At 39.0% G+C, this 27555-nt stretch overlaps 1 protein-coding gene across 2 annotated transcripts in view; it reads left to right on the forward strand.

Annotated features, from left to right (window-relative positions):
• shtd (shattered) overlaps nt 1-27555 on the forward strand; it is a 786765-nt gene that overhangs the window by 675882 nt on the left and 83328 nt on the right. For both annotated transcript variants that reach the window (XM_067155551.2, XM_068229717.1), the window contains 3 exons: nt 5406-5638; nt 21087-21282; nt 27100-27167. In XM_067155551.2, the coding sequence (XP_067011652.2) occupies nt 5406-5638; nt 21087-21282; nt 27100-27167 (497 nt within the window). The remainder of the gene's footprint in view (nt 1-5405; nt 5639-21086; nt 21283-27099; nt 27168-27555) is intronic.

The following is a 27555-nucleotide window of genomic DNA, read 5'->3' on the forward strand; positions in this document are numbered from 1 at the left end:
TGTCTTCCCAATCTCTTGTTTAATGTTCTTATGAATTTCATCTATGACTGATGAATAGATTGGGGAAGACCACTTCAGCTTTAAACCATTTTGTTTTTCCTATGCTAGTCTTCACACTACTAACACAATTTTTGTACATAGCTTTTATCATTTACACTTTCGCTCTGTTAACTTTTTTTTTCTTTCCTTAATGTGTCCCATACCAATTGTCCGGGCACGCTGCACCTTCTCAATGTCAATAAATGTCATCACTGTGTCTTTTCCAAACTCCCATCTTTTCTCCATCATATGCCTTAATGTAGAGATCAGGTCAAACGTTGATCTGTCTTTCCTAAAACCATACTGTTCTTCTTCCATTTCTCCCTCTAGCTTCCTCCTCAGCCTTCCAATACTCTCTCAAATATCTTAGCTACATGGGCAATAAGGGTAATCCCTCTGTAGTTACTGCATTTTGAGGAATGATAAAACAGGCTAAACTCTCTAGTTCTCTTTATCTCGTCTCTTCTCTTTTCCTGTATTTATCCTGCACTTCCTCAGTGAGTGCTGATGCAGCTGGGAAGGAAAAAAGAGCTTGTCAGTGGGGTTGAGAAGAACTCTTACTGATTAGGAAAGATTTGGATATTTCATGTTCTCCTCGATGTTCTCAGAGAGGTTCGCTCCACTCAACATAGTTTTTACTCATCATACACAACATGTTCTCCACATTGTCTCACTTAGTACCTTGTTGGAGAGTCTCCTGCTCCTGCTCCTGCTTCCTTATTGCAAGCCTCAACAGAACTGCTGGCACCACTGCGACACTATGTATGACTTCAATTCTCCTCCAAAAACAGCAAGAATAACCTCATCTACCAACAAACTTTGAAATTCAAACAGCCCCTATATAGTACTCTCACTCAGAAATGACATTTAAAGAATAACCTAGTGTGAAAGTCAACTGAATGACCTCCAAGCTTGCCTAGCAACAGCACCAGTAGCAGAGATATTGAGCCCTCCTGCCAACATTGAAACTAACAACATGATCCAGGTCTACTCTCAAATTGCCGAACTAAGGACGAAGATATTGGCAATGAATTAGAGCCTAATTTGCTATGAAGAATTCTTGATGACTGGGCTCAATACAGCCATCATAACTGTCTCGTCCTGAATGACATTATCAAAGAATCTGGTGATGTGTATAAATAAGTTATGAACTTCTTCAAAGAGAAGCTGCAACTGGACATTGACTGTGACAGGCTTGGTTAGCAGGAAAGAACAGCAGCTAAGTTGCAGTGACGGGAAGGCAACCAATCTTAGTAAAATTTCTTAGGTTATAAGATTGTAATCATGAGTGAAGAGTGAAAGATGTGCTCGAAGGCACTAACTTACTAATAACTAAATCGTGGACCAGAGTCTGAAAACAGGTCTTTTCAGAGCTAGGGATATCCTAGGGCAAAAGAAAGTATGGACAGTTGAGATAACACGAGTAGAGTAGTGAATTAAACGGATCTCTAAACTGACCAGCTGTACATGTGTTTATTGATTTTTTTTTTCTACTTTTAACATCGCACTAACACATCGCCACCTCTCACAGGTCACCTGCGTGATACGCAGCGCAAGGAACCAGCCAGGAGGTAAGCGGTTTGAATGGTTTTCGATACCCATCGCACATCCATGTCTTTTAATTTTGTTTTCTTTCTATTTACAGACTCCTTTACAACACGTTACCAACAAGTTTACTCACGAGCTAACTTCAATCTCAAGGAGTTTTCCCGGTCCTCATATAAAAAAATTAAATTTTAAGTCCGCTAATGTGAGTTTTAAGTTATGAAAAATGTATATAAGCAAGAGCAGTAACAGAAAGGAAGACCACTTTGAGCAACATCAGTGTTTTAACTGTGTTTCACATTTACAATTGTTTAGCTGAAGATATTCCTTCCTGTGGGAACGAAACCTTTAAGCTAGATTATGTTTGTCTTCTTTCAACCTTAGTTGAGTTAATGCCAGTACAGAATCAAAATAATGATATAAGTTGAAAAATAAAATATCCGAGGAACAGTGTGTTTTTGCTGTACTCTCACGCAGGTGCTCAGCTGATTGCAGTGTACCTGTGACATCAAGGATTCCAACTTCAATTCTGCGATGTTGCAGTAAAAGAGAGCATGCAAAATCAACTATCATACGTACCTAACAAACTTCTGTTAACCTTGTACCGCTTTTATGAAAAATATTTTATTTCAATACACATTGTTGCAGTGTGGAGCCACACGGTCCTCGGTCCATATCGACAAGGAAAATTGTGTACATGATTATAAAAATGAGAAAAAATCGTCAAGGAACGATCACTTAAAGAATAAGACAAGAGGGAGCCCTAACATCACAGAGTCGGAATGCGAAGGCCTGCAATACAACTAATTGATCAACAATAACATTACATCGACCCTTGTTTGTTGTAATGTTCTTTGTGTCTTCTGCTGTCGCTCATCTCCGACAGACGGAATTCCCGCTGCGTACAGAGTACAACAGTCTGCCTGATTATTGGCGGCAAGTAGCTGGGGAATTAACTAACTCTCCTCTGGTTCATAAATTTTCTGTTCCTACTGGTACGTAACACACTGGTTTGTCATTCCATCTCTACTCTGATGTGCTGTGTGCAAATAATGGGAGAGGAGTGTTCACGGCTGCTGTCATTCCATCTCTGGAACTGAGAACAGCGTAGTTCTGCTCGTTAAAAGTTAGAAAATGTGCGGTTTTCATTTGATAGAGTATTTCGTGTAACAACATTGCTTTTAATCGCAACATTCCTACTGACTTCTTTGTAATGACATATGTTGATTTTAGTTGAGAAAACCAATAAGACAGTCTTTCTGAGAATATAAAAAGGCAGTAGAGAGTGAGTGTCTGCTATTATAAAACGGAAACTGCCCAATTTGATTGACAGGCAGTAGGCGATTGGGCCTGCCATCATAATGAAAACTCCCCAACTTGATTGTGACTGATAGTAGGCAAGAGGGCCTGCCATTACAATGAAAATTCTTTAACCCAGTCTTCACGTGAGGAAAGACATATGGTGACTTCCCTCTCGCGTTTCTGGAATAACTCTCAAGAGCTATGAAATTTAATACAATCTTACAGCATGTACACTACTTAATCTAGAACTCTGTATACAATGTAGAATTCCTTATCAAAGTAGGGGCACGTAGTACACAAGAACCTCATTTGTCTGGATTAAGTGGGACCGGAACTGATCCAGATTATCGAAAATTTTGATAATCCAGAAAAAAACTAAATAGCAAATACAGTACATGTTATATAATCTATTAATGTAAATTGTACAAAAAATATAAGAACGCTTTTCTTACAATTACAGCTCTGTTTTACGCACCAAGATAATGTGAGTTTTTCCTGTTTTAAATTTTTATAGTGTTTGCGCACAGCACAATCACAAAGGCGTTTTACTAACATCAGTTCTGCCGGTGTAGTTTCAGTCTGGGATTCTAAGTAGGCCATCAGTTTGTCCAGTTGAATTGTTACCTCTCCAGGAGTCCTTGTTTCTTCTGATGGAGTGCCAGTTTCATTCTCAAATTCACCATCACTCTCGTCATTACCTGGCGAGGAACAAAAGGCAATAATTTCTTCAGCTGTCATTATGCCCTACAGTAATTTTTCAGCCAGTCGTTTAAGTAGTTCTCATCTATGTCCGACCATCCAGGAATGCGTGCAAATGTGTCAGGGAACTCAGAAGACCATAACTTCACAAACCTCAGTGGTAGATGCACAGATAGAAGGCCATAGATGTTTGCGAGACTTTTTAATTGTCATTTCACTAATTTGATCCCATGCAGATGCTATCATATAAATAATGTCTTTCATATTTATTGATTTCAATAGCGAAATTGCACCCTCTTCTTCAATCAGTTTGCTGAGCAGCTGCCTCCTGTATAACTGCTTGATGTTTTCCAATACATCCTGGTCCATTGGTTGCAACAGAGCTGTTACATTAGGTAGCAGAAATTTCACTCGGATATCACCACTGACCAACTCTTTTACTCCTAAATGTGACGGCGCATTGTCAGTGAACAAAATGGCCTTCAGTGGCAAATCATGTTTCATTAAAAACCTTTTTACGTTCGGCACAAAGTCTTCTTGGAACCAGTTTTTGAAAGTTCCACTGTCCATCCGTGCATTCTTTTGGGATGTGTCAGAAACCGGCAAAGCAGATCAATTCCTGTTAACAGGAGGGGAAATTTTTGTCTTCCAGATGCACTGGCGTATGCCATAATTGTAATGCGATCTTTATATCTTGTATAACCCCTTGCCAATTCATCTAATTTAGTCGCTAGTGTTTTATTTGGTAACATGCGATAAAACAGCCCAGTTTCATCGGCGTTAAATATCTGATCTGGCGTTAAATTATCGGAGCAAATAATGTCCTGAAATTGTCGCAGTGACTTTATCCCCTGAAAAACTTTCACCAGTCACTGCCGTATGCAATGACGAGCTTTCCACCTTTCCAACCAACCCTGACTGGCTCCATTTGCTAGCTTGGTGTTTCTTGTAACATCGGCCCTGAAATCGGAACACCATGCTCTCTAAACCACATGAATAATGCATCATCTAGAAATTCATTTTTAGCTTTCTTTACTGTGGCAAGATTCTCCAAACTATATTTAGTCGTCATTTTAAAGCAGAAGTCTTCAATTTCTCTTCATTTTTTTTTTCCAATCAGACACAGTCGAAGTCCCTACGCCATAGTCTACAGCAATATCTTGCAAAAGTTCTCCTTTGTCCACCCTGTTTAATGCTTCTAACTTTTTGTCCTTGGAAACAACCACTTTCTTCCATGTTGCCTTTCCATGCTCACTGAAACAATACTGTAACTGTACAACATGGTGCAGCTACTGATGTGGTCTCTCACAGGCTATACTGCAGTAGCGGATCAGAGTCAGTGAAATAAACCGTATTTACCGGGCGGCGTAGCTCTGCTGTTAGTAGTTCATTGCATTCAGAAGAGTGTGGGTTCGAATCCCACCTCGGCCGCCCTGGGAATGGTTTTCCATGGTTTCCCATTCTCAATTCCAGGCGAATGCCGGGACGGTACCTTTGATATACTGTGACCGAATTACTTCCAATTCCTGTCCTTAACTACCCTTGGCGGAGGAGACATTCTAGAAGAGTTGACCCCGTAAAAGAAATACTGTACAAGTAAAAATAAATGTTTATTATTTTTGATCCAGATAAACTGGATATGTGGATTAATGAGGGCCGGATAAATGAGGTTCTTGTGTATTAATATTCTTAGATCTACATCTTATATTATGTAGATCTGCATAAACAAGCTTTTCACCCTCTGTGGCATGACAGCTATCAACAAATTCAGTCAGTCAGTCAAATTTTTCTAACCAAGTTCATGTTATGTCCGGTCTCAGGTGATGGCTGGATCCGGTAACCTGGAGGTGCTGAGGTTGTGCAGGCACCTGAGGACTCGAGTGGGGCCCACCAACAGCGTTGTGACGTACGGCTCTCATCTGGCCACACACATGGCTCTAGGATTGCTGTTCCTTGGTGGAGGACGCTATACGCTGGCCACCTCGCCTGCTGCCGTCGCTGCTATGATCTGTGCCTTCTTCCCCAAGTTCCCAACACATAGCAACGATAACAGGTATTTCATATTCACTGAATACATCTTTAGTACGGTCAGTGCACAAGAAAGGGACACTGCTGAGCTAGCTCTCTTCTCAGAGTCATACATCCCCGATAGGCATTTCTAATCTTAATTATTTGTGATATAGTAGACACTTCTGTTTGTTTTATTTGTCTCTTTAGTAGACTTGTTCTTGGTGGCTCAAAGTAGTCATCTTTTCTTACCTTCAACGTTTACTGTAACGTTACATTTGAGAGGTTTCTGTTGTATTCCTTGCCCATAGCCCGCTTCCTCAAAGAATACCATATAATCCCAAATACCACCCACATGTTTTTAGAAAAAAATATTGCTTCTGAAAGTCGGTTGTGGGAGATATTCAAGCTTTTCATATCACAGTCTCATAATACATTATTCTGAATACAAAGGTGGTTTGAAAAGTCCATGCAAAGTCCGAGAGATGGCAACACCGGCGCGTATCGAGGTCATGTTTATTTAGTAGCATCTCTTGAATGAACGCACACCAAGTTTCAGCCATATTGGTCTATTTCTTTGTGTTTGGCATTCATGTGGATCAAGGAAGTCGAGTGATTTTCAAGAAATGGACGGAAAAGAATTTCGTGTGGTGATTAAACAAAACGCCTCAGGAGACTAAAGAGAAGCTTGATAAATATTATGGTGACTCTGCACCTTCGATTAGAACAGTTTATAAGTGGTTTCAAAATTTTCGGACTGGTCATATGGGCACAAGTGACGCTGAACGTTCTGGACAGCCTGTGGAGGTTATGAATCCAGAAATCATTGATCAAATCCATGATATGGTGATGGATGACAGAAGCTTGCTAGTGCTGTGGGCTTCTCAACTGAATGGGTACATAATATTTTGCATAAACATTTGGACATGAGAAAGCTATCCGCAAGATGGGTGCCGCGATTGCTCACGCTTGACCAAAAACGGAATTGTGTGAAGTGTTGCAAGAATGGTTTGCTGCTGTTTCACAAGAATCCGGAGGACTTTTGTCACTGTGGATGAAACCTGGATACATTACTATACTCCCGAGACCAAACAACAATCTAGACAATGGGTTACCAAAGGGGAATCTGCACCAAAAAAGGTGAAGGCCATTCCTTCGGCCGGAAAGGTTATGGCGACTGTCTTTTGGGATCCGCAGGGGATAATCCTCATCGACTATCTGGAAAAGGGTAAAACTATTACAGGTGCATATTATTCATCGTTATTGGACCATTTAAAAAACTGAGCTCCAAGAAAAATGCCCATGATTGGCCCACAAGAAAGTCCTTTTCCATCACGACAACACCCCAGCACACACCTCAGCAGTTGTGGTCGCAGAATTAATGGAAATAGGATTCCAACTCGTTTCACATCGCGCCTGTTCTCTAGACTTGGCTCCCTCGGACTGCTGTTTGTTCCCCAATTTGAAGAAATGGCTGGCGGGACAAAGATTTTATTCAAACGAGAAAGTGATTGCAAACACTAATGGAAATTTTGCAGACTTGGACAAATCCTATTATTCGGAAGGGATCAATAAACTAGAACATCGTTGGATGAAGCGTATAAGCCTAAAAGGAGACTATGTAGAAAAATAAAAAAGGTTTACCCCAAACACGTAAGTAGTTTTTATTTTTGCACGGACTTTTCAAATGCCCCTCGTATGCAACAGTGGTTTCACATCACATCACCTGACGTGGCGATGGCCAAAATCTTGCTCCGTCGTTCACTTCCACGTTACCAGAAACACACAGTATGTCAGTAAGTTCTCTGTTGCTAATACTCCAGAACGCTCAACTTTTATGACTCACCTGTCGTTAACGTAAGAAATTTCATTTTTTTGTCTGTATTGAACTGAGAATTACAATAAATAAAATTTAATGTCCACCTATTCAGTACAATAATAATGTTGTTATAAAGATGTGATTACAGCATACTACAGTAGAAGTCCACTATAGCGAGTACGGCATATAACAAGAACTTGGTTATAAAGATAAATTTTGTAGGTCCATTCAAAGTTCCTATATTAAACTGTGTATTATCCTTCGGTTACAGCGAGAACCCTATCACTGACGCGTCCGTTATTACGAGCGATTATGCGTGCTCGATTTTTCCGTTGCCGATATTTATGCACCCAGTCATTATACTGCACCGTATCGTTTTCTCGCTATGCCCACCAGCGAGCTCTCTCGTCGACATTCGAAGGCAATGTCGGAGTCGATTAGTAATACCCGTCGAGGGAAATGAAAGAGAACATGTTTTCGTAATAAATGCGTAAATTACATGTCTGATAACCGTTGTTAACGCGTTAAAGATAAACGCTGAATAAACGATCGCTTAATTTTAATGCTAAAACCGCAATTAAGTAAGAATGAGATAGGCCTACACCTCAAGATATGGTAGAGTGCGTCAGCAATTACGAGGTTCGTTTATGTTTTCTCGCATCCGTTAAATTACGGAAAGGCTATTATCATGTAAATTAATAGCGAGAAGGTTATCATTTCTCTACTTCCGCTTGAAGTATGTTTTCATCAGACATATAGTACAGATAAGTTAGGATATGTGACGCTGTTTGAATAACAAAAGTGAAATGTTTGCCACAAAATGAGATCGATCATCTTCGGTATGATATAGTTTTTGCGCTATGTGCATTTGCGAACTCTCTCGTCAACATTCGAAGGCGATATTGGAGTCGATTATTAATACCTGTCGACTGCTGTTCTCAAAAGAAAATTCAAAATGAAAGAGGGTGAGACGTTTTTGTAAAAAATCCGTAAATATCGTGGCCGATAGCGGTTGTTAACTCGTTAAAAATAAAGGCTGAAATAAGCGATCTCTTAATTTTAATGGTATACCGTATACTGAAATTAAGTAAGAAAGTGATACACCTCAAGATATGGCAGGGCACTATCACTGATTTCAGAGGATAGTTTATATTTACTCGCGTCTAGTTAAATTTTGGAAAGCTATATCCGTGTCAGTTTTTAGCGAGGAGGTTTTCATTTCTCTACATGCGTTTCAAATAGGTTTCATGATACATATACGGTTAGGTGAGGTGAAGCCGTTTGAAGAAAAAAACTGAAATGTTTGCCACAGAAGCCTCTGGAGTGATACCGTATTTCTTCAAATCAGGGACGACATTTATTTCTCAGAATCTCGTGTGAAAAATCAAGGGTCGTTTTGCATTCGCGGCCTGATAGTAATGAACACCACCAGCAACTACCGCAGTAACCAAACCACGCCCCCCCGCGTTGACAATAAACGACCGCCCCTTTATCATAAGCCTACATCGCTAGCCGCGGCGACCAATCGTACAGTGCCTATGTGTAACGTCACTGGATCTCGGGAAATAGTGAAGAGAGAATGACATTCTATTATCCTCTACAAAAACGTTTCACAAATCTGCAGAATGGCATCAAAACATGCGAGCCTTCGAATTCTTAGAAAAGCCACGGCTACTCAGTAGCAGAGTTATAACGCGTCTGCGGTACCTCAGATGCTTAGTAAAATTAAGTTTTATACACAGCAGGAATATTTTCGTGATGGATCGTCGTATTGTAAAGATACATGGAACAGGTATTGCCGGCAAATTTTCAACGGGTTCTCGTCGATGTTATGATGCCAATTTTACGTTAATAGCTATTAAACACTTGGAAATGTATAATAATTGTGCAGCCGCAGGAAAATACGGCATAGGCCTAACTAGAGCCAATATTCGGCGTTACCCTGAAGGCAAAGTTAGCTTAAAAATGCGTACTGCACAAAAAATGCATTCAGTGGCCCGCAACAAGGACGCTTTAAAGAAGTCGAAGATGAAATTGTGAGGTATGTGCACAAAAATGCATGGGCGGAATTGCCATATTGCGGCGCAATAAACTTGTTCGTTGCCTTTCAAAGTCCACGATTAAGACCTATACATCGCTAGCCGCTGAAGTTGGCCGAATCTGGCAAGCAAGACGTGCTTTTAGCGTTAGCCAGTTATATCTGACGCTAAGTGAAAGTAACAGTTTTATAGTAAGCAAGAGTATTTTCTTGATGGATCGTCGTATTGTAGAGACGTGTAGAATGTGTATTGCCGACAAATTTTCAACGAATTCCATTCAGTATTATGATGCCAATTTTAAGTTAATGGTTATTAAACCCGCTGAAATAAAGCATAATTGTACAGCCGCAAAAAAATACAGTATAACTAAAGCCAATGTTCGGTGTCTACAGTCTAAAAATATGTACTGTATATGAAAGACATTCGTATGATTTTACAAAGCACTTTTAAGCCTGATTAAAATATTTTGAAAGAAGTAGATTAGGAGAAATACGGTAATATATATATTTTTTCAGAATGAAATTAAACACACACTTTCACGTTGTATCGGATTTCGAAAAACAACAAACAAGTAAGCCACAGTTTGGATATTATCTGCGAAAACTCAAATTTTTAATAAACTGATTGCCATTTCATACTGAATTTAATGTGTATGGTGGTTTTCCCGACTTTTACAAAAAATCGGATATAACAGACTTCTACTGTAATTATATACAGTACTAGTTTCGACGCATTTTTGCGTCATCTTCAGCTGTACAAAGAAACGGAAAATAGGCAAATTATATAAAACTCTTGATATACCTTAAATTGTGCGTAATATAAACCCTATGAAATCTACAATAAAAAACAATGACACATAATAAAAACTTATTGAACAACACGCCCTGCTTCGGCCTACCCCTAGCGCCCCTCCTTTGTTCCATCCAGATATGCATACCTGACTCGAGCTGTTCATTGTTTACTGCACGTGTCTTGCAATACATTTGGGCTACGGCCATATGAGGTTCCACATTTGAACTGAGAAACATAGATCTTACAGACACCTTAAGGAGCTATTCATATGTTTCCACCTCATAGGCCTTAGATATAGTAGAATTCCACCATACCTGAATTTCAGGTTTTTAAGATGACTCTGCAGTTTATGAACCGTCGTAGAATGGACACAAAATGTTTTATTAATGTAAACTTGATGAACTTACTACTGTATGTCCACAGGAACATCAATCAACTTGAGACCTATTCCGTATATGTTTGACTCGCAAGTCTTCTAAAAGTTTTTATTATGTGTCTTTGTTTTTTATTGTAGATTTCATAGGGTTTATATTATGCACAATTTAAGGTATATCATGAGTTTTATATAATTTACCTATTTTCCGTTTCTTTGTACAGCTCAAGATGACGTAAAAAATGTGTCGAAACTAGTACTGTATATAATTAGTATGTTGTATTTACATCTATATAACAACATTATCACCTGCCGTGCTGAACACTCCAAATCAGTAGTCACACAGCAGTTAACTCTGAAACCACACTGCATTCAGCAGGCTCTCAGCACCATTCCTGTGTGTATTTCACTAGCAGACCGAGTTTATAACATCATTTTCTGGTTAGAGATTATTCGATTTTGAGTCTGCTTATCACAGAGTAGTGTCGAAAGGTCTGAAAGAATGTGAAATTAGTTAAGATAGTGAACTTTCTAGAAGTGGTTCAAATTGTATTCTGATGAATCTATTAGTGATAGTGATTCTGAGAATCACGAAAATTGTGAGCCGAGAGATGTCCCACAAAATTGCCCCTGATTTGCCTTTCGTATCGTGAGCACTAATGAAGTTAAGAAAGTCTTGTACTCTTAAATCCAAAGCAACTGGTGTCGATGACATTTCTATTACTTTCATACATAATATTATTGGCGATATTCTACTTATTCTCACCCATATTTTTAATTACTTTCTCAAAAACGCACATTACCAGCAATTTGGAAGTACGCCAATTTAATTCCACTTCATTCCACTTCCTAAAAACCCAGGTTGAATCCCCTATCCGATTACTGTCCCATTTCGATTCTCCCTGCTCTCTCCAAAGTGTTAGAACAGTTGGTATATGCGCAAATACTAGAATACCTTCAGGCTCCCTCTCTTTTTGACCCACTTCAATCTGGCTTTAAGAAGGGTCATACATAGCACAGCAACTGCCTTACTCAAAGTGACTGAGGACATCAGACAAGCAACGGACGAAAGACAAGTGACAGTACTCACACTCCTTGACTTCAGCAGTGCTTTTGACACGATAAATATCCAGATATCGCTGATGAAGCTCGAATCGTTTTTCGGTAATGTTGCTTTAAAATTTTTCACTGCATATCTTACAGATCATATGCTACGTGCTATAGTACAAGATACTGCTTCTCAGTGGCGACTCCAGAAGGCAGGAACCCCCCAAGGTTCTGTTCTTAGTCCTCTTTTGTTTGTCCTCTATATTAATGACATCTCCTCTAAAATAAAGTATACCGGGCGAGTTGGCCGTGCGCGTAGAGGCGTACGCTGTGAGCTTGCATCCGGGAGATAGTAAGTTCGAATCCCACTATCGGCAGCCCTGAAAATGGTTTTCTGTGGTTTCCCATTTTCACACCAGGCAAATGCTGGGGCTGTACCTTAATTAAGGCCACGGCCGCTTCCAACTCCTAGGCCTTTCCTATCCCATCGTCGCCATAAGACCTCTCTGTGTCGGTGCGACGTAAAGCCCCTAGCAAAAAAAAAATTTAAAAGTATATAACACCTGTTTGCCGACGACCTCCAAATTTACTGCCACGTTAATATAAATGATATATCGAATGCAATAAGAGATATTAACTCCAACCTTCAACAACTCAGTATGTACGCCAGCAAAAATTCCCGTCTCCTCAACCCCACCAAAACTCGAACTATCATTATCGATTCTCAGAAATTATTAAAAAAACATTTATAAAAATTATGCTATTCCTCTGGTGACATTAAATGCCACCATAATCCCATTCAGTAAGGAAGTGAAAAACCTAGATATGACTCTGACTGAAACTCTTGATTGATCTGCACACATAAGAAATACATGTAGAAAGATGTATGCGATGCTACACCCTCTGAAACGACATAAGGACATTTTGCCACAAGACATAACGATAAAACTACTCCAAACTTTGATACTACCAATACTTGACTACTGCAACATTGTTCACGGGTGGCATCAATGAAGACAAACGATAAACTTCAACGAGCATTGAACAACTCTGGTCTTCGATTCGTTTTTAACTTGAGTTACGATGCTCACATAACCCCTAGCTACACATTTCTTTCCTGGCTAAAACGCAAGAGGCGACGGAAATTCCACGTACTTACGTTGATATATCGAACTCAGAAGGAAAATCTACCCAAATACATCTCTTCAAAATTCCATTTATAAATCTCATTCCATAATTGTAACACAAGATCTGGCACTTCCCTCGCTATTCCCGTCAACCACTCTTCAATATATAACAGATCCTTCATTGTGGCTACGTCAGGACTTTGGAATTCACTCCCAGCTGCTGTCAGGAACTCAAGCTCAATATCAAAATTTAAGACTGCATGTAGAGATTACCTGTTGAATACTGGTAATTATTTTGTGTGTATGATGACGTATGATAGGTTGTGTGATTGTGGTTATTATTGTTCTGGAGTATCTGTGGAATACAGAGGTGAAAGAAGGTGCCGGGGTGAATAGGTCTAACTACAATGTCAAGAATTGAATTAAAACTTTTCTTTCATTATAAAAAACAAACTTAACAAATTTCCACAAGAGAAAAATAACAATCAGGTACAATGCCAAATGAGGAACCAGATTAGGAAAAATCCAAGTTTCAGAACCTTAACACTTTGGGCTTTAAGCCCCTAGTTTTACAATTTTACAAATGGAAGAAGAATTATTTAGTTAAGGGCAGAAATCCCCTAATTCATGGAGCACTTGCTCCCCAAAATACAATTTCTAGCCTTCTAGAGGCACTCTTTACAATTACAAAACTTCAAAAAGAGCTACACGGCTCTCCGTTTCTTTCAGCCTCCTCGATGCAACCTCAAAAATCTTACACTCTCTGGCCTTCCAATTTACAATTACAATAACAATTACTTACAATTTGACCGGGCGAGTTGGCCGTGCGCGTAGAGGCGCGCGGCTGTGAGCTTGCATCCGGGAGATAGTAGGTTCGAATCCCACTATCGGCAGTCCTGAAGATGGTTTTCCGTGGTTTCCCATTTTTACACCAGGCAAATGCTGGGGCTGTACCTTAATTAAGGCCATGGCCGCTTCCTTCCAACTCCTAGGCCTTTCCTATCCCATCGTCACCATAAGACCTATCTGTGTCGGTGCGACGTTAAGCCCCTAGCAAAAATAAAAATAAAAACTTACAATTTGAAACAGGGTTATCTCGTACCTAACCTATAGGGGATATGCGGAAACGAACAGGTTAAGTAAATGGCCCAAAACACAAACTGAATGGAGGCATACTGCGCTCCAAGATAATGAACACTTAAAAAAACCTAAAGGGCTCTAGGCCGATGAAACAGTGGCTATTCCCAAACTACTGAGGTGACTCGTATAGAAATTACATTAACACATTACAGTACCAAGCTCGATAGCTGCAGTCGCTTAAGTGCGGCCAGTATCCAGTATTCGGGAGATAGTAGGTTCGAACCCCACTGTCGGCAGCCCTGAAAATGGTTTTCCATGGTTTCCCATTTTCACACCAGGCAAATGCTGGGTCTATACCTTAATTAAGGCCATGGCCGCTTCCTTCTCACTCCCAACCCTTTCCTGTCCCATCGTCGTCGTAAGACCTATCTATGTCGGTGCGATGTAAAACAACTAGCCAAAAAAAAAAAAAAAGAAAACACATTGCAGTAGGAAAAACAGTTAGAGAAAAACGTAGTCACCCCTAATCAAAATGAAGGGGAGCTCGAGAGGGTACTTCACTCTCTATCCCCGGTTTACAGTTAAAGATTTTATGAAGTTTTTACATTAGCCAGAAGAAAGTTACATTTTAGAAAAGTTGTTACATACTAAAGAGTCGGACCTTTCCCTCGGGTTAAACTGCGGAGTTAGCAAGAAGGAATAAAGTTATGTAGCCATTTCCTTGTAGATGTTCTAGCTGCCAACGAAAAAGGCCGCCCGCCTCCTGCTTAACACACACAATCACATAGACGTCGATCAGTTGGCCAAGAAATGTGAAAACCGCAGTTTATAAACCCTCAGGGAAGGTTCGAGATTATTCAAGATTAATCAGGACACACCCTCTTAAATTTATTGGTTAAATTCAAAAATAACACTCAACGAACAAGAAGCCTGTGATAGGTAGAAAATTAAATTACAGAAATTATTGATTGGCTAGATTCAAAACTGGGGAAAAGGAAAAGGAAATATTGCCAAACCAAAAATAAATGAACATCAATCGGTTACAAAAACCTAGAAATACAAAACTTCTTTAAATTATAAGTTCTTTCACTTTGCACCAGGGTGCATGATCATAGTTTTTTGTAGTGTCATGTATGGAAGAAAGTCCAAACTTCTTGATGAATGGCAAACAAAACCAGGAGAAATTCAGTCAGTTTAGAAAACTTCACAATAAGAAAATCACTCAATATTTTAGTGGTGACATCTTCTGATTAAAGTTCCAAGTTGGTGTAGTTTCAGTTTCACTGTTTTACCGGTAGAGCAGTTCATTTAGGTGCTGATTTTGAATGTGCGGCGTTGAGGTGTACCTCCCGGTATTATTATTATTATTATTATTATTATTATTATTATTATTATTATTATTATTATTATTATTATTATTATAGTGTACATAATATTTAGCTTATTAATCATGTACATAAATCACTTTTATGGCTATACTTATATTTCCATTTACTTTATCGTGTTCTCTTTATGCACTGCTTATTTTTTCAGTTTGTATCTTACTTTTTCATTATGACTTTGTCTCTTATCATCTTAACACATGGGTGACGGGCCCCGAGAAATCTCGCAGTATGCTCACGACATCGTTTTTGGTCTTCCTGTGACATCTCTTGCCGATATGTTTAACTATTTAGGACTTGCACATTGAGTAGAATAAATGGTAGATGTATATCTGCCACTTTTCTTTTATTCACGGCCTTATTTTTTTCTTTGATTAAGATTTGAAACGTCGACTTTCTTTCTGGCGGTTCATTCAATGATAAGATGGAGCGCTCGCGTAATACAGTGTTAGTTGACAATGATATTTTAGAAGAATTGTATGCTGATGAGCGTTCAAATTGATATGGTGATTGTGAATTACTGGAAACTGGATGCGAGAGTGATAGTGGAAGTGATATTCAAGTCCTTACCCGCTGTAGTGTGCTCATTTATTCAAGAGAGACGACAACGATGTAAACATTGATGATGCATTAGGAATTGATGCTAAAGATGGTTTTATAAAGACAGATTCACCGAGATATTTAGAACAGTTAAAGATAAAATCTTGACTAGGTTAATATTTATGGACATTTTTATAATCATGTGCACTCTAGTATGCTCAGTAGAAAACTTTCCGGTCCACAAGGTATGTCACAAGCTCAAGCATCTGGTCAGCAATGTCTTAATGCTCCAAATTTTATTCTATATTATTTGTTGATCTCTGTTTTCTTCCTTCATTATATGTTGTCCAAATCTGTAATTTTTAGCTTTTTGATTTTATAATAGATTAGTACATTTCTTTTATATATGTATTATCTGTAAATTAATTATGTGGTTAAGTGAAAGAGAGGGCCACGGGCCCTAACTTGCCACTGCTAAAGTCAATAAATAAATAAATAAATAAATAAATAAATAAATAAAATGTTTCCCGAACTGAGTGGTTGGTACGACATATTGGTAAATGATGCAACTTTAGCATGTTATAAAGTGTGTTGTAAATCGTTCAAACTTAATAATATGGGTAAGCAAACAGTCACTTCTCATGCTAAAGGACCTACTCATACAAAATACATGAAAGCTAAGTCTTCCCAGCCAACAATTTCTTTCTTTGCAGAGAATACCTTTACTCCATCTCCACTTGAAGATACACAGCCAAGAGTTAACACTGCATCCACAGCTACAAAGGAATTAGCAGTGCCAGGAGCAATCAGATGAATTTAAAGACTCTCAGTGTGAATGTAGATGATGTTACATCAGCTGAAGCCATGTGGGCTCTCCAGGTTGTCCCTCAACTCTTGTGATGAAACCTCCGGAAAATTCAAAACAATGTTCCACGACAGTAAAATTGCTCAAAACTTTACTATGGGCAAGACTATGGCTTCGTATGTTAGAAACCATGGATTAGCCCCATATTTTAAAAAAAGTTTGCAAAATGACTTAAAACAGTGCTCTGACTACATTGTTTGTTTTGATGAATCATTTAACAAATTTGCCCAAATGGACATTTAGCAAGTGGTCTTACTGCCCTAGACCCTAAAATGGTATTGCTCAAGTCCAGTTTGGCAATGAAAACGATTGATGTTGTCCTTGAAAACTCGCACAGACTATGTAAAGTTTTGGGATGTAAATCTTCAAAAGTTTCAACAAGGTATTGGAATCGTGTATTTTTAGGCAGGGCAACTGTGGATCACTTATTAGATGGGTTTATACATGGACTCTCCTTACCTTTAGGAAAAATTTTGCAAATCTCAATGGATGGGCGAATGTTAACCTCAGTTAAAAACTTGAAAATCATTTACAAGTGCTAAACCCCTTGGGCAAATCTCTTCTTGATATGGGCATATGCCATGAAAACTGGGATCTCCAAAATTAACTGGGGCCTTTTTCATTTTTGTCAGGTCTCTGTACGTGCTAAATATACAGGCATAACAATGAACACCACATTTCCTTACAAGTTCACAACAATAAGAGGGTTGGAAAATGGATGCTGTGTTGATCAAGCTCTTAAAATATATTATCACATTGACAAATTTATGAAAGAGTACACTAGAAATAAAACACTTCAATACCTTAGAGAAGCTATGATGAAGATTCCACTACCGAGCTCGATAGCTGTGGTCGCTTAAGTGCGGCCAGTATCCAGTATTCGGGAGATAGTAGGTTCGAACCCCACTGTCGGCAGCCCTGAAGATGGTTTTCCGTTGTTTCCCATTTTCACACTAGGCAAATGCTGGGGCTGTACCACGGCCGCTTCCTTCCCAGTCCTAGCCCTTTCTTGTCCCATCATCGCCACAAGACGTATCTGTGTCGGTGCGCATAAAGCTAATAGCGAAGATTCCCCTTCTCAGAAGATTTCAAAGTCAGAAGCCTCTTTTACATCACTTGAAGAACTTATGAAAAACATAATGATGAGATTTGTTAAGTTTGAAAAGATAGCTGAAGCAAGTACTTCAAAAATTAAATAAATTTAGACTTACAAGATAGTGCCAATCTACTTTCAGTACAAAAAGCGAATATTGGTTATGCTACATATAATTTTACAAGGTTTATTCCACCTACTCAGTACTGTATAATACTTGCAATGGCTATAAATACATTACAGTATGTTAAGAAGGGACTAGTTTCGACCTTATGTGGGTCATCATCAGCCTAAATAAGATGTCCTAAAACAAAATTACATTGCGGAAATAAAAATTAAAAGAGTGAACTGTGTATGTGGTGCGGTAATATACATATGAAATGGTGGAGTGGGTGAAATGTTGATAGACAAAATTATGTAGTATTGATCAATGACAAATAAAATTTCTGGTTTACATATGTTGCAATTAGATTGTAAGAATAGTATCACAACGATTTTTTACAATGACGATTGCACACTACCGGTCAAGTCGTTCACGTTGCGTGCAAAGTTCTATTGGTTCCAACTTGGATTGGGAATTCTCCTCATATCACAGGAAGAATCCATTATATTATAAGAAGTCGCATGGTTTTGCCTACATTTAATTTCTGTATCAAAAATATTGGACCTTAAGCAAGACAGACACCCTCTGCGCCAATGTTCAACATTCAATTTTCTACCTGAAGATGCACTTGAAATATAGAACTCAATAGAAGCATTTGGACTTTGTATTTAGACTGGTATCTTATACTTTTAATGTGCAGTTTTAGAGTATTCACTAAAAAAAGGGCAATATTTTATTCATCATTGTAGAAAATCGTTGTGATACTATTCTTACAGTCTACATGTGTAAACCTGTTGTCATTGATCAATACTACATAATTTTATCTATCAACATTTCATCCACTCAACCATTTAATATGTATATTACTGCACCACATACACAGTTCACTCTTTTAATTTTTATTTTCACAGTGTAATTTTGTTTTAGGACATCAGCAAATCAAAAGTGTATCTTATTTAGGCTGATGATGACCCAGATAGGGTCGAAACTAGTCCCTTGTTAACATATTGTAATGTATTTATAGACATTGCAATTATTGTACTGTATTGAGTAGGTGGAATAAACCTTGTAAAATTATATGTAATCTTAATTCAATACGGAACCAATAATGAAATTCATAACCTTCAATTGGTTATGCTGCCAAGAGCTTACTCAAACAAGTTAAATGTTCTCTAAAGGAAAAAAAGTTACTTCTAAGATTGAGTTCAAAAATCTCTCGATCACCATGTTAGAAAAACTCAGAGAGAAAAGTCCTCTAGACCCTAAAATTGTATTGCTCAAATCCAGTTTGGCAATGAAAAGGATTGATGACTTGCACCATCATACAAGAATATGTGATAAAAATGCTGAAAAGGCCAAACAACAATTCTGTCTGCTAACCGAGGAAGCTCAAAAACAATGCAGGAATCAGTTTACAGAGAAAAAAATTAAATGTATCCTCCTAATTCAATACAAAACCAAATATCTTGTAATGCAGGAATCAACAAACAAATTAATTTCTTAATTTCTAAAAGAACGGTTGACTTGGGATTGGATGAATTTTACTACAATCTTTTAGGAAAAGGTCTGTAATGAAACTTTGTTTTATTTTATCCCATCGTAATCCAGGCTTTACTGTCAGTAAGCATTTACTAGTCGAAAATCTTCTAGAAGAATCACTTGTGTCCCAGAGAATAATTTTTGATAGTGCGAAACACGTTCGTGTTTGGAGGAATCTTAGAATCAATTGAAGTATGCTGACCTCAATCCGAGCTTCAAGAAGAAGGTATCAGTCATACCTGGAAAATAAAAAATAAAGGGAGTCGGAAGAGGCAAAGAAGAAAGTGGAGGAAAGGAAACTTGAATTACAGTTGTAGGATTTGCAGGAAAAACAGAAAATGTTAAAAATTGAAAGAGAAAAGCAGGATGCTGAAATTGAAAGGAAGAAAGTAGTTCTAAAAAATATAAAACAAAAACAGTAATATTTTCTGTAAGTGCAAACTTTTCTTTTTCATGCCCATCTTTTCTGACTGATTTGTCTCCAAATTTGAAAACTGTTTTGAATATAGACCTAGACTGATTGAAATTCATTATATTCACCTACATTAGAAACACAAGTTAATTGCTTTTGATCTCAAGAATGCTTTAAAACCACATCAAATTGTATTAGATTGCTGTGGTAAAAACATTTGTTTTCATATTTGAATTACTCTATTAATAAGTTAGTTGTAACTTTGTTCTTTGGAAATGATAAGATAAAGGTATGTTACCATTACAATATATGCTTATATGTAAAGTGCCATCAATGTGCTGGATTTTTTTTTTTTTTTGTAAAACATGCTGTTCGGCAAATTAACATGTCACATAGTTTTCGTGAGTCAGGGAAATGTTTGAAAGTACTGGGGATTTGTCAGTGTAAAATGGAAAGACAATAGATCTCAGAGCCAAAATGAAGATGAAGGATGTTGTGTTACAAGACGAGCAGTTAACAGAAGATGCAGATATGCTACAAAAATGGATGAAACACGACCAAGGGAAACTAGTTAGTGACTAGCCAGAAACAGAAACACCTGGAGACTCTTAGAAGAAGATCTGAGGAAAACCATACACTGAGAAGAATATGCCATAATCAGAGACAACTTCATTGTAAAACCTTTGTTGCGACTTATAAACTTTCTGAGTGACGCAAGCCAAATTTAACTTAAGACTGACGGTTGTATGTGTTAGCTCAGTGAGTAAGTGATTATAGAGCTGACCCTGCTTGATGAGGGGTTTTTATAGGCTATTCTAATTCTGATCTCCCTTTTAGAGCAAACTAACCCTCCTATCACTTGGAACCATTGGACTAACAGGTTGTATCTTTCTTCCTATGTAGCTATGCCACCATGTTATACTGAGCTGATCTCTGCTCATGGTGCAAGTGTACCACATTCTGCAACGAGCATGGTTAGTCACCAGTGTTGGTACTGACACGTGTCACCTTGAACTCATGTAGGTTCCTTGTCAGAGATCATTCTCTCTTCATTTTCATCTTTGTCGTTCTTCATCTGCATTTCATTTTTCTTGACCTTAGATGTTAGGCCCCTTTAAACAAGAAGCAAGCATTTTACTTGAATTTATTATGACTTATTTTACTTCAACTTGCCAAGCTGCTCCTTAGTTTACTGCTCCCTCGTGATTCATTTGTTCAGTGGCGTTGTTGGCATTATCTCTTTCTGCCAGCATAAATCCTGAGCTGTGTGTGTTTGTGATCAGGTACCATCTCCAAGCCTTCCGCCACCTGTACGTGCTGGCCGTGGAACCTCGCCTGCTGCTACCTCGAGACATAGACACGGGCGCCTTGTGCTACGCTTACATCCAGGTGGTGTACCTGAACACTGCCCACTACGAGCAGCAGAAGTTAAGGATGAAAGCCCCCTGCATCCTTCCAGAGCTCTCCACGCTGAAGCAAGTAAGTAGCACCAACTATCTTTCTTAGGTGACCTGCAAGATAACACAAGCACAGACCAGGACAGTCTAGGATGAGATGGAAGCCTGGTTGACAAAAGGAAAGTGAGGAATAAGTTGTAAAAGTGATTACTGGACACAATAAAATCCAGCAGGTCACTATGCAACAGTCACCTGTTGTTTGCCAACACAGAAAGTGTTCAGTCTTGTACAGAATAGGTTAAATATTTTTTGTTCATTATAACACAAAATGTGGTATAAACTTAAAATACTTTGTTCTGAGTCCTCACATCACTTTAAATTAACAAAAATAGGTGGTTAGTGACAGCAACCACCATGCATGTTGTTAGTTAAGTCAGAATATGCCATTCGATAGTCATAACATTCATAACATGGCAACTGTTTCCTTGAAAACCAGAAGTCCTAGCCAGACAGTTGAGCATTTGACGTAAGTTTGTACATGATGACTTGTATCGAGTGGACTGACAGTACCAGTCTATGCAGCAGGCTAACAAGTGGCACTGAAATAAATAAAGATAGATATTTCTCACCACATTACATTTTTTTTTCCTTGTCCTGTAAGATCTTGCTGTATGTTTCCCTGAGAGCATAATGTTGTAATGGAAAGAAACATCAAGTCAGACACGCTAATAGGAACAAGTTGGTGTGCGAAGAGAAGACTTGTTCTTGACAGATCTTCATGTGACATAGATAATAGTGAAGAGCAAGATGACAGATGAAGCAGAATTGAGCTTGTTGAGGCTGAGAGGACAGCGAGCTCAATGCTGAAAGTCGTCCTCTTGAAGGTTGCTACGAGTGGCAGAAGTTCTGTTCTTGTTGCTGGCTTTAAAATATAAACTAGTGTTCCATTGCATCATGTTTGTGTTTGCCTGTGGTGTGCAGTTCAGTTATTAATTTGTTTGAAAAAATGAAACACAATGTTTCTTCACGTGATAGGTGCTAGTGGCTTCACGTCGCACCGACACGGATAGGTCTTATAGCGACGATGGGATAGGAAAGGCCTAGGAGTTGGAAGGAAGCGGCCAAGGTACAGCCCCAGCATTTGCCTGGTGTGAAAATGGGAAACCACAGAAAACCATCTTCAGGGCTGCCAACAGTGGAATTCAAACCCACTATCTCCTGGATGCAAGCTCACAACCGCGCGCCTCTAACCGCACGGCCAACTCACCCGGCCGTCACTTGATAGACCTAGACTTATTTTGTGGTAAGTGTTACAGTATTCTCAAGATAGATGTACTCATCGACAGCTTCTATATATTGGTTGTCTTTTCCAAGATAAAACTTGGGAAAGACAACCAAAGTGCAGAAACTCCTCGCAGAATAGGTATAACTTGGACAGCATTCCGAAAACTAAGATTCATCCTCACCAACAAGAATGTTCCAATTAACCTGAAGACCAAGGTTTATAATATGTGCGTGCTGCTAGTTACTACTTACGGTCTGGAAATGACGACTCTGACGGAGAAAATTGCTCGCAAGCTTCAGCGAACACAACAAGCCATGGAGCGACAGATGCTAGGGATCAGCTTTAGGGATAAGATCCGTTCAGAGGACATCAGGAGAAGAACGAATGTAACACACATCCTAGAGAGAGTAGCAAGACTAAAATGGCAATGGGTAGGACACGCAGCTCGACAAGACTACAACAGGTGGACCTCTAGGATTGTTCACTGGAGACCATGGGGACACAAGAGAGGCATTGGAAGACCCCAGAAGAGATGGCTCGACGACGTAAAGCTGTTGGCTGGAACACGCTCAAGACTGAAGACGATGGAAGCATATGGAAGAGGCCTGTATCTAGCAGTGAATTGAAATAGGCTAGAAAAGAAGGAAGAAGAAGTTAGAGTATTGGTTATCTTTACAATATGGCACAGTGTGTTCCCTGTTTAATCTTTTATTATGTTGAAATACCTCTTTTTCTGAAACAATTTTCCAAGGAAAAGTCATCATTTGTATTTTGTATTGTCTATGTGAATTTTTAGCTTCACATGGTGCAAAAAATGAAGTTATCACAATCTACCAATTTTTTGTTTCTGAAGGTTGGCACATTGTATCAGCATGTAGAAGCATCCTGCAGGACAAAATGCTGGCACCTCATTGTCTGAAGTAGTTAGTGGGACCACTTCTTCGTAAATATTTGCATAACTTTCTGTATTTTATTTTACTCAGATACAGTCTGTGTTCCTTGAGAAGCATCTTGCTCACCGGGGTGCAGCGTCTTACATGAACATCACCAGGCGAATTCCACTCGCTTACTGGCTGTTCCTGCGAAGTTCACTTCATTGTTGGGAGATCAGCGGGGTGGGAAAGGCTATGTGCAGTGCAGAGCAAAATAGAGCCTTCTGGGGTGTGAGAATTCTCTAGTAGATTGTTACCTCTTACTACAGTGGTAACACAAACAAGGCACAAACATAGTTAAAATGGAAGGTAAGAGTACAATACACAATATAAGAAAACACTACACACTCGGAGAAACAATAACTAGATATTACGCGGATCTCCAACAAAACAAGTACGTAACTATCAGTAGGGCGAACTAGTGAACGACAAACGGGAAGATGGAAGGGCTGGGAACCTACCAAAGGCATGGACATGGCTTAGATAGCGGATTCCGAAATGAATCACCATGATCCTTAGTTTTTAAAATATTATTTACAAGATAATTCTACATATACATTCCAAGTTATGAGCTATAAGTTCAGTGATATACATAGGTTATTCGTAGCAGTGTAAATTCAAATTACAAATGAACTGTACATCTAGTTACCAACGCAGTAGTACAATGCAATTTACAGGTTATTCAAAATCTAGCGTACCTAAAGTGATACAGAACTATCAGAGGCAAACCCCAAGGGAAATACTATTAAACTACAATATACATATTTTAGTGAAACAAAAAGGGAATGCCTCAGAAACGAACAGGTAAGTCTAGCTGAAAAACTAAGGCGTCATAAGTAGCTAATTTGGTGAATCTAGGCGAGGTTAGGGCAGACTCCTGTATGAAAAGCAAATCAGAACATTACGGAAATTTTAGCAGGAACGGAATTCAAGAGTGCTTACCCGAGGAGTGTGCCATCCCGAAAACCGGAGGGACGTCATCCAGACAGGCTGCTCGCAGACAGATAAACCGAGACCGACAGAATTCAGGATACAGAATTCATTCGAACACTGCCTCGCTCACTATATATAGGAATTACTGGCCTTGGAGGCAACCAATCAGCGTGCACGTGTTCCCTATCGCCACCTAGACTCACCAATCACAACCTTACTTTCGATCGAGAACTTTGACTAACATTCTAGAATACGCATGATCGCGAAAGTCGTATTTTTCCAGAATAGACAGAACACGCTTTCTAGAACACATACCAACAAGGTAACACACCCTGTACAAAAGTTATGCAACTCTCTAGATCTTTCCAGGAACTATAGACAGAATTCTACTATTTACAAATGCCTATGTTACAACATTATACAGTACAGGTTAGGTCAATAAAAATAAAACATCATATTGCATTTTACAAACAAAGACTTCAAAAAAAAATACATTCCACTCGCATTACATATTTCACTTGTAACATAGATGATGTTTTCTTGGAAAAGTGTCTGAAGTCTTGTGGAGAAAGTAATAAAGTTGTGAATTTTCGGTTTCTATTCATCACATGAATTTCATGAATGGCTCTCTGTTTCAGATTCTTTGTGTTCAAACTGATACCAGATTAAATTTCAAATTCTGCTGGTAGCCGTTTGCATTTTAGTATGGGCTAGCATAGTATCAGTATTTACGGGTCGCCACTGTGCGTTAATAAGTAGCTTTTTCCTCTGTGACTACAGATGATCATTGGTTCATTGCTCCAGCTTTATTTTTATTATGTCAGTGTTTACTACTGTGTCTATAAGTGCTTTCTGCCAGTGCCATATTTCTCCAAGTCCAAGACAACCCTGAATGCACTTTCTTCTTCAAAAAACTTATCAGGCTTAAAATGTTCTTTGCAAAATCATATAAATGCCTTTCTTGTACAGTACACATTGTAACCGGGCATCAGGTTACACGACACATAGTAGATAATAATAATAGTAAAACTTAAATTATACGGAATTTTAACACCTTTAACGCAAACCAAAACACCAGATAAACTGCATCAAAATTAAACAAATGAAACTCAGGTTGGGCAACGTGACGACTAAAAGAACCGATGTGGAGCAGGCTTGGGAACCCTACCGAGGGCCATGAGGATACGTAGGTTGAGGATTTCAAGAAAAATGAATGGTGATCCCTTGATCTGTTAATATTTTTTTCCAAAATGGACATTACAAACAAAATTCAAGTTAGCGTGGGCCAAACATGCGAGTTCAGGAGCCATTCCCTTAAGTCAAAGAGGCTAACCAAAAGATACTTTAACAAAATACAATGATTAAAGGTAAAAGGAACCACATGATATTAAAATTATACATAACGGAAGCTAAGGCATCTTAATAAGACTGGCGAGTCAGGGCAGTAGGGGTAAACTCCTTTGTGAAAATACAAGCAAACATTAAATACCGGTATAAATTAAGATTGAAATGAAACTAACAGCACTTACCCCAAGGCACGCCATTCCGGGAGGGAGGACCTCCGAAGTTTGCCTGTTCGCTAGACTGACGAGAACCGCAAAAGACCACGAAATCCTGCCTCGCTGTTGTAAGAAGGCTGAGCTAGCCTTGGTCCGATCACCAGGTAACCAGTTAGGCCACAGAAGCTTACCTCTTGCCCCCCAGATCCACGAATCAAAACCCATGTTATTTTCTCCAACGAAATATTTATCGAGAACTTTCCGTCTTACGAAACTCGTAAACAACTAAAATATGCTTCTAGAATCGACAAGGGCAGGCACCCCCTGTTCCAAAAGTCCAAGACACGACGTTTTCACAACGTTCCAGAATATCACCAGACAATAATGATAACCCGTTACATTTTAGAATATCACCTATCAATAATGATAACCCTTTACAATTTAGGCATAGTTACATGTCCAAATGTAACACATTTTTCTCTTTTCTTTCTCTACAAAACCTGTCACACATATTATTAGACTATGTTTGTCTTCACACCAGTGCCGAACATTGGCTTTAGTTATGCTGTATTTTTTTTGTGGCTGCACAATTATTCTTTATTTTGGCAGTTTTAATAATTCGCATAATATCGACAAGAGACTGCTGAATATTTGCCGGCAATACCTGTTCCACATAGACGACGATCCATCACGAAAATATTACTGCTTTCTATACAACTTGATTTTACTAAGCGTCAAGTACAGTAGATGTGTTATAACTCTGCCACTGAGTAGCCATGGCCTTTCTAAGAATTCAAAGGCTCGTATGTTTCGATGCCATAACGCAGATTTAAGACATGTTTTCGTATTTCCTGAGGATCCAGTGACGTTACAACCGGTTTCGTGATTTATGAGTTTCATGTCCGTGTTGACAGATTACACATACAGATAAGGAGGGATATTACAACCGATTGCTGTGGCCAGCGATGTATAATAAAGAGGCGGACAACAAGTTTTGTGTCTGCGCGCACATGGAGTGGGGGGTGAAAAGCAGCAGTGTGGTTATCGTGGTAGCTGCCAGTGGTGTTCGTTACTCTTAGGTAGCAATTGCAAGACTTCACATGTGATTCTGAGAGGGAAAAAGAAAAGTGGTCTAGGATTCGGAGAAGTATGGTACTTGGTGTTATCGTAATATTTGCAAAACATTTGTGACTTGAAAATGTTGGGCCACAGGTCATCTAGAGGAGAGTCTGTGTTACTTACTGTTCTAGGTGTTAGTGGAGGATGACCGTTACTGGAGAATCGACTTCAACCGTGACAAGAACTGGTCTCAACTCGAGTAAGTATTCTGGTTCTAGTTCTTTTAAGACATATAACAGTGAAGATAGCAACTTGCAAAGACTGGCTTCTGCCAGCTTTATGAGATGAAGGATCTTTGTTGCACACCAGCTTCGATCAAGACACGATGAACTCACATCTGAGTCATGACCTGAGACAGTGTGCTGTGCGTCAGACTTGAGTTCCAATGAACATTGAGAACCCTGTCTGAGTTCAGACTGGTATTTCACTGGGTTGTTTAACAAATGTTCCTAGGGTTGTGGGTGCAAACTGTGTTGTACATGATTGTGGATTTGCCCCTGTTTTATGGTTGGATGCCCTTCTTGACGTCTATGTGGAGAGATGTATTCACTGTTGCGTGTTTTGTCTTGTTTGGTAAGTGTGGTGTG

This window comes from Anabrus simplex, chromosome 11 (genome assembly GCF_040414725.1).
Source record: "Anabrus simplex isolate iqAnaSimp1 chromosome 11, ASM4041472v1, whole genome shotgun sequence".
NCBI lineage: Eukaryota > Metazoa > Arthropoda > Insecta > Orthoptera > Tettigoniidae > Anabrus > Anabrus simplex.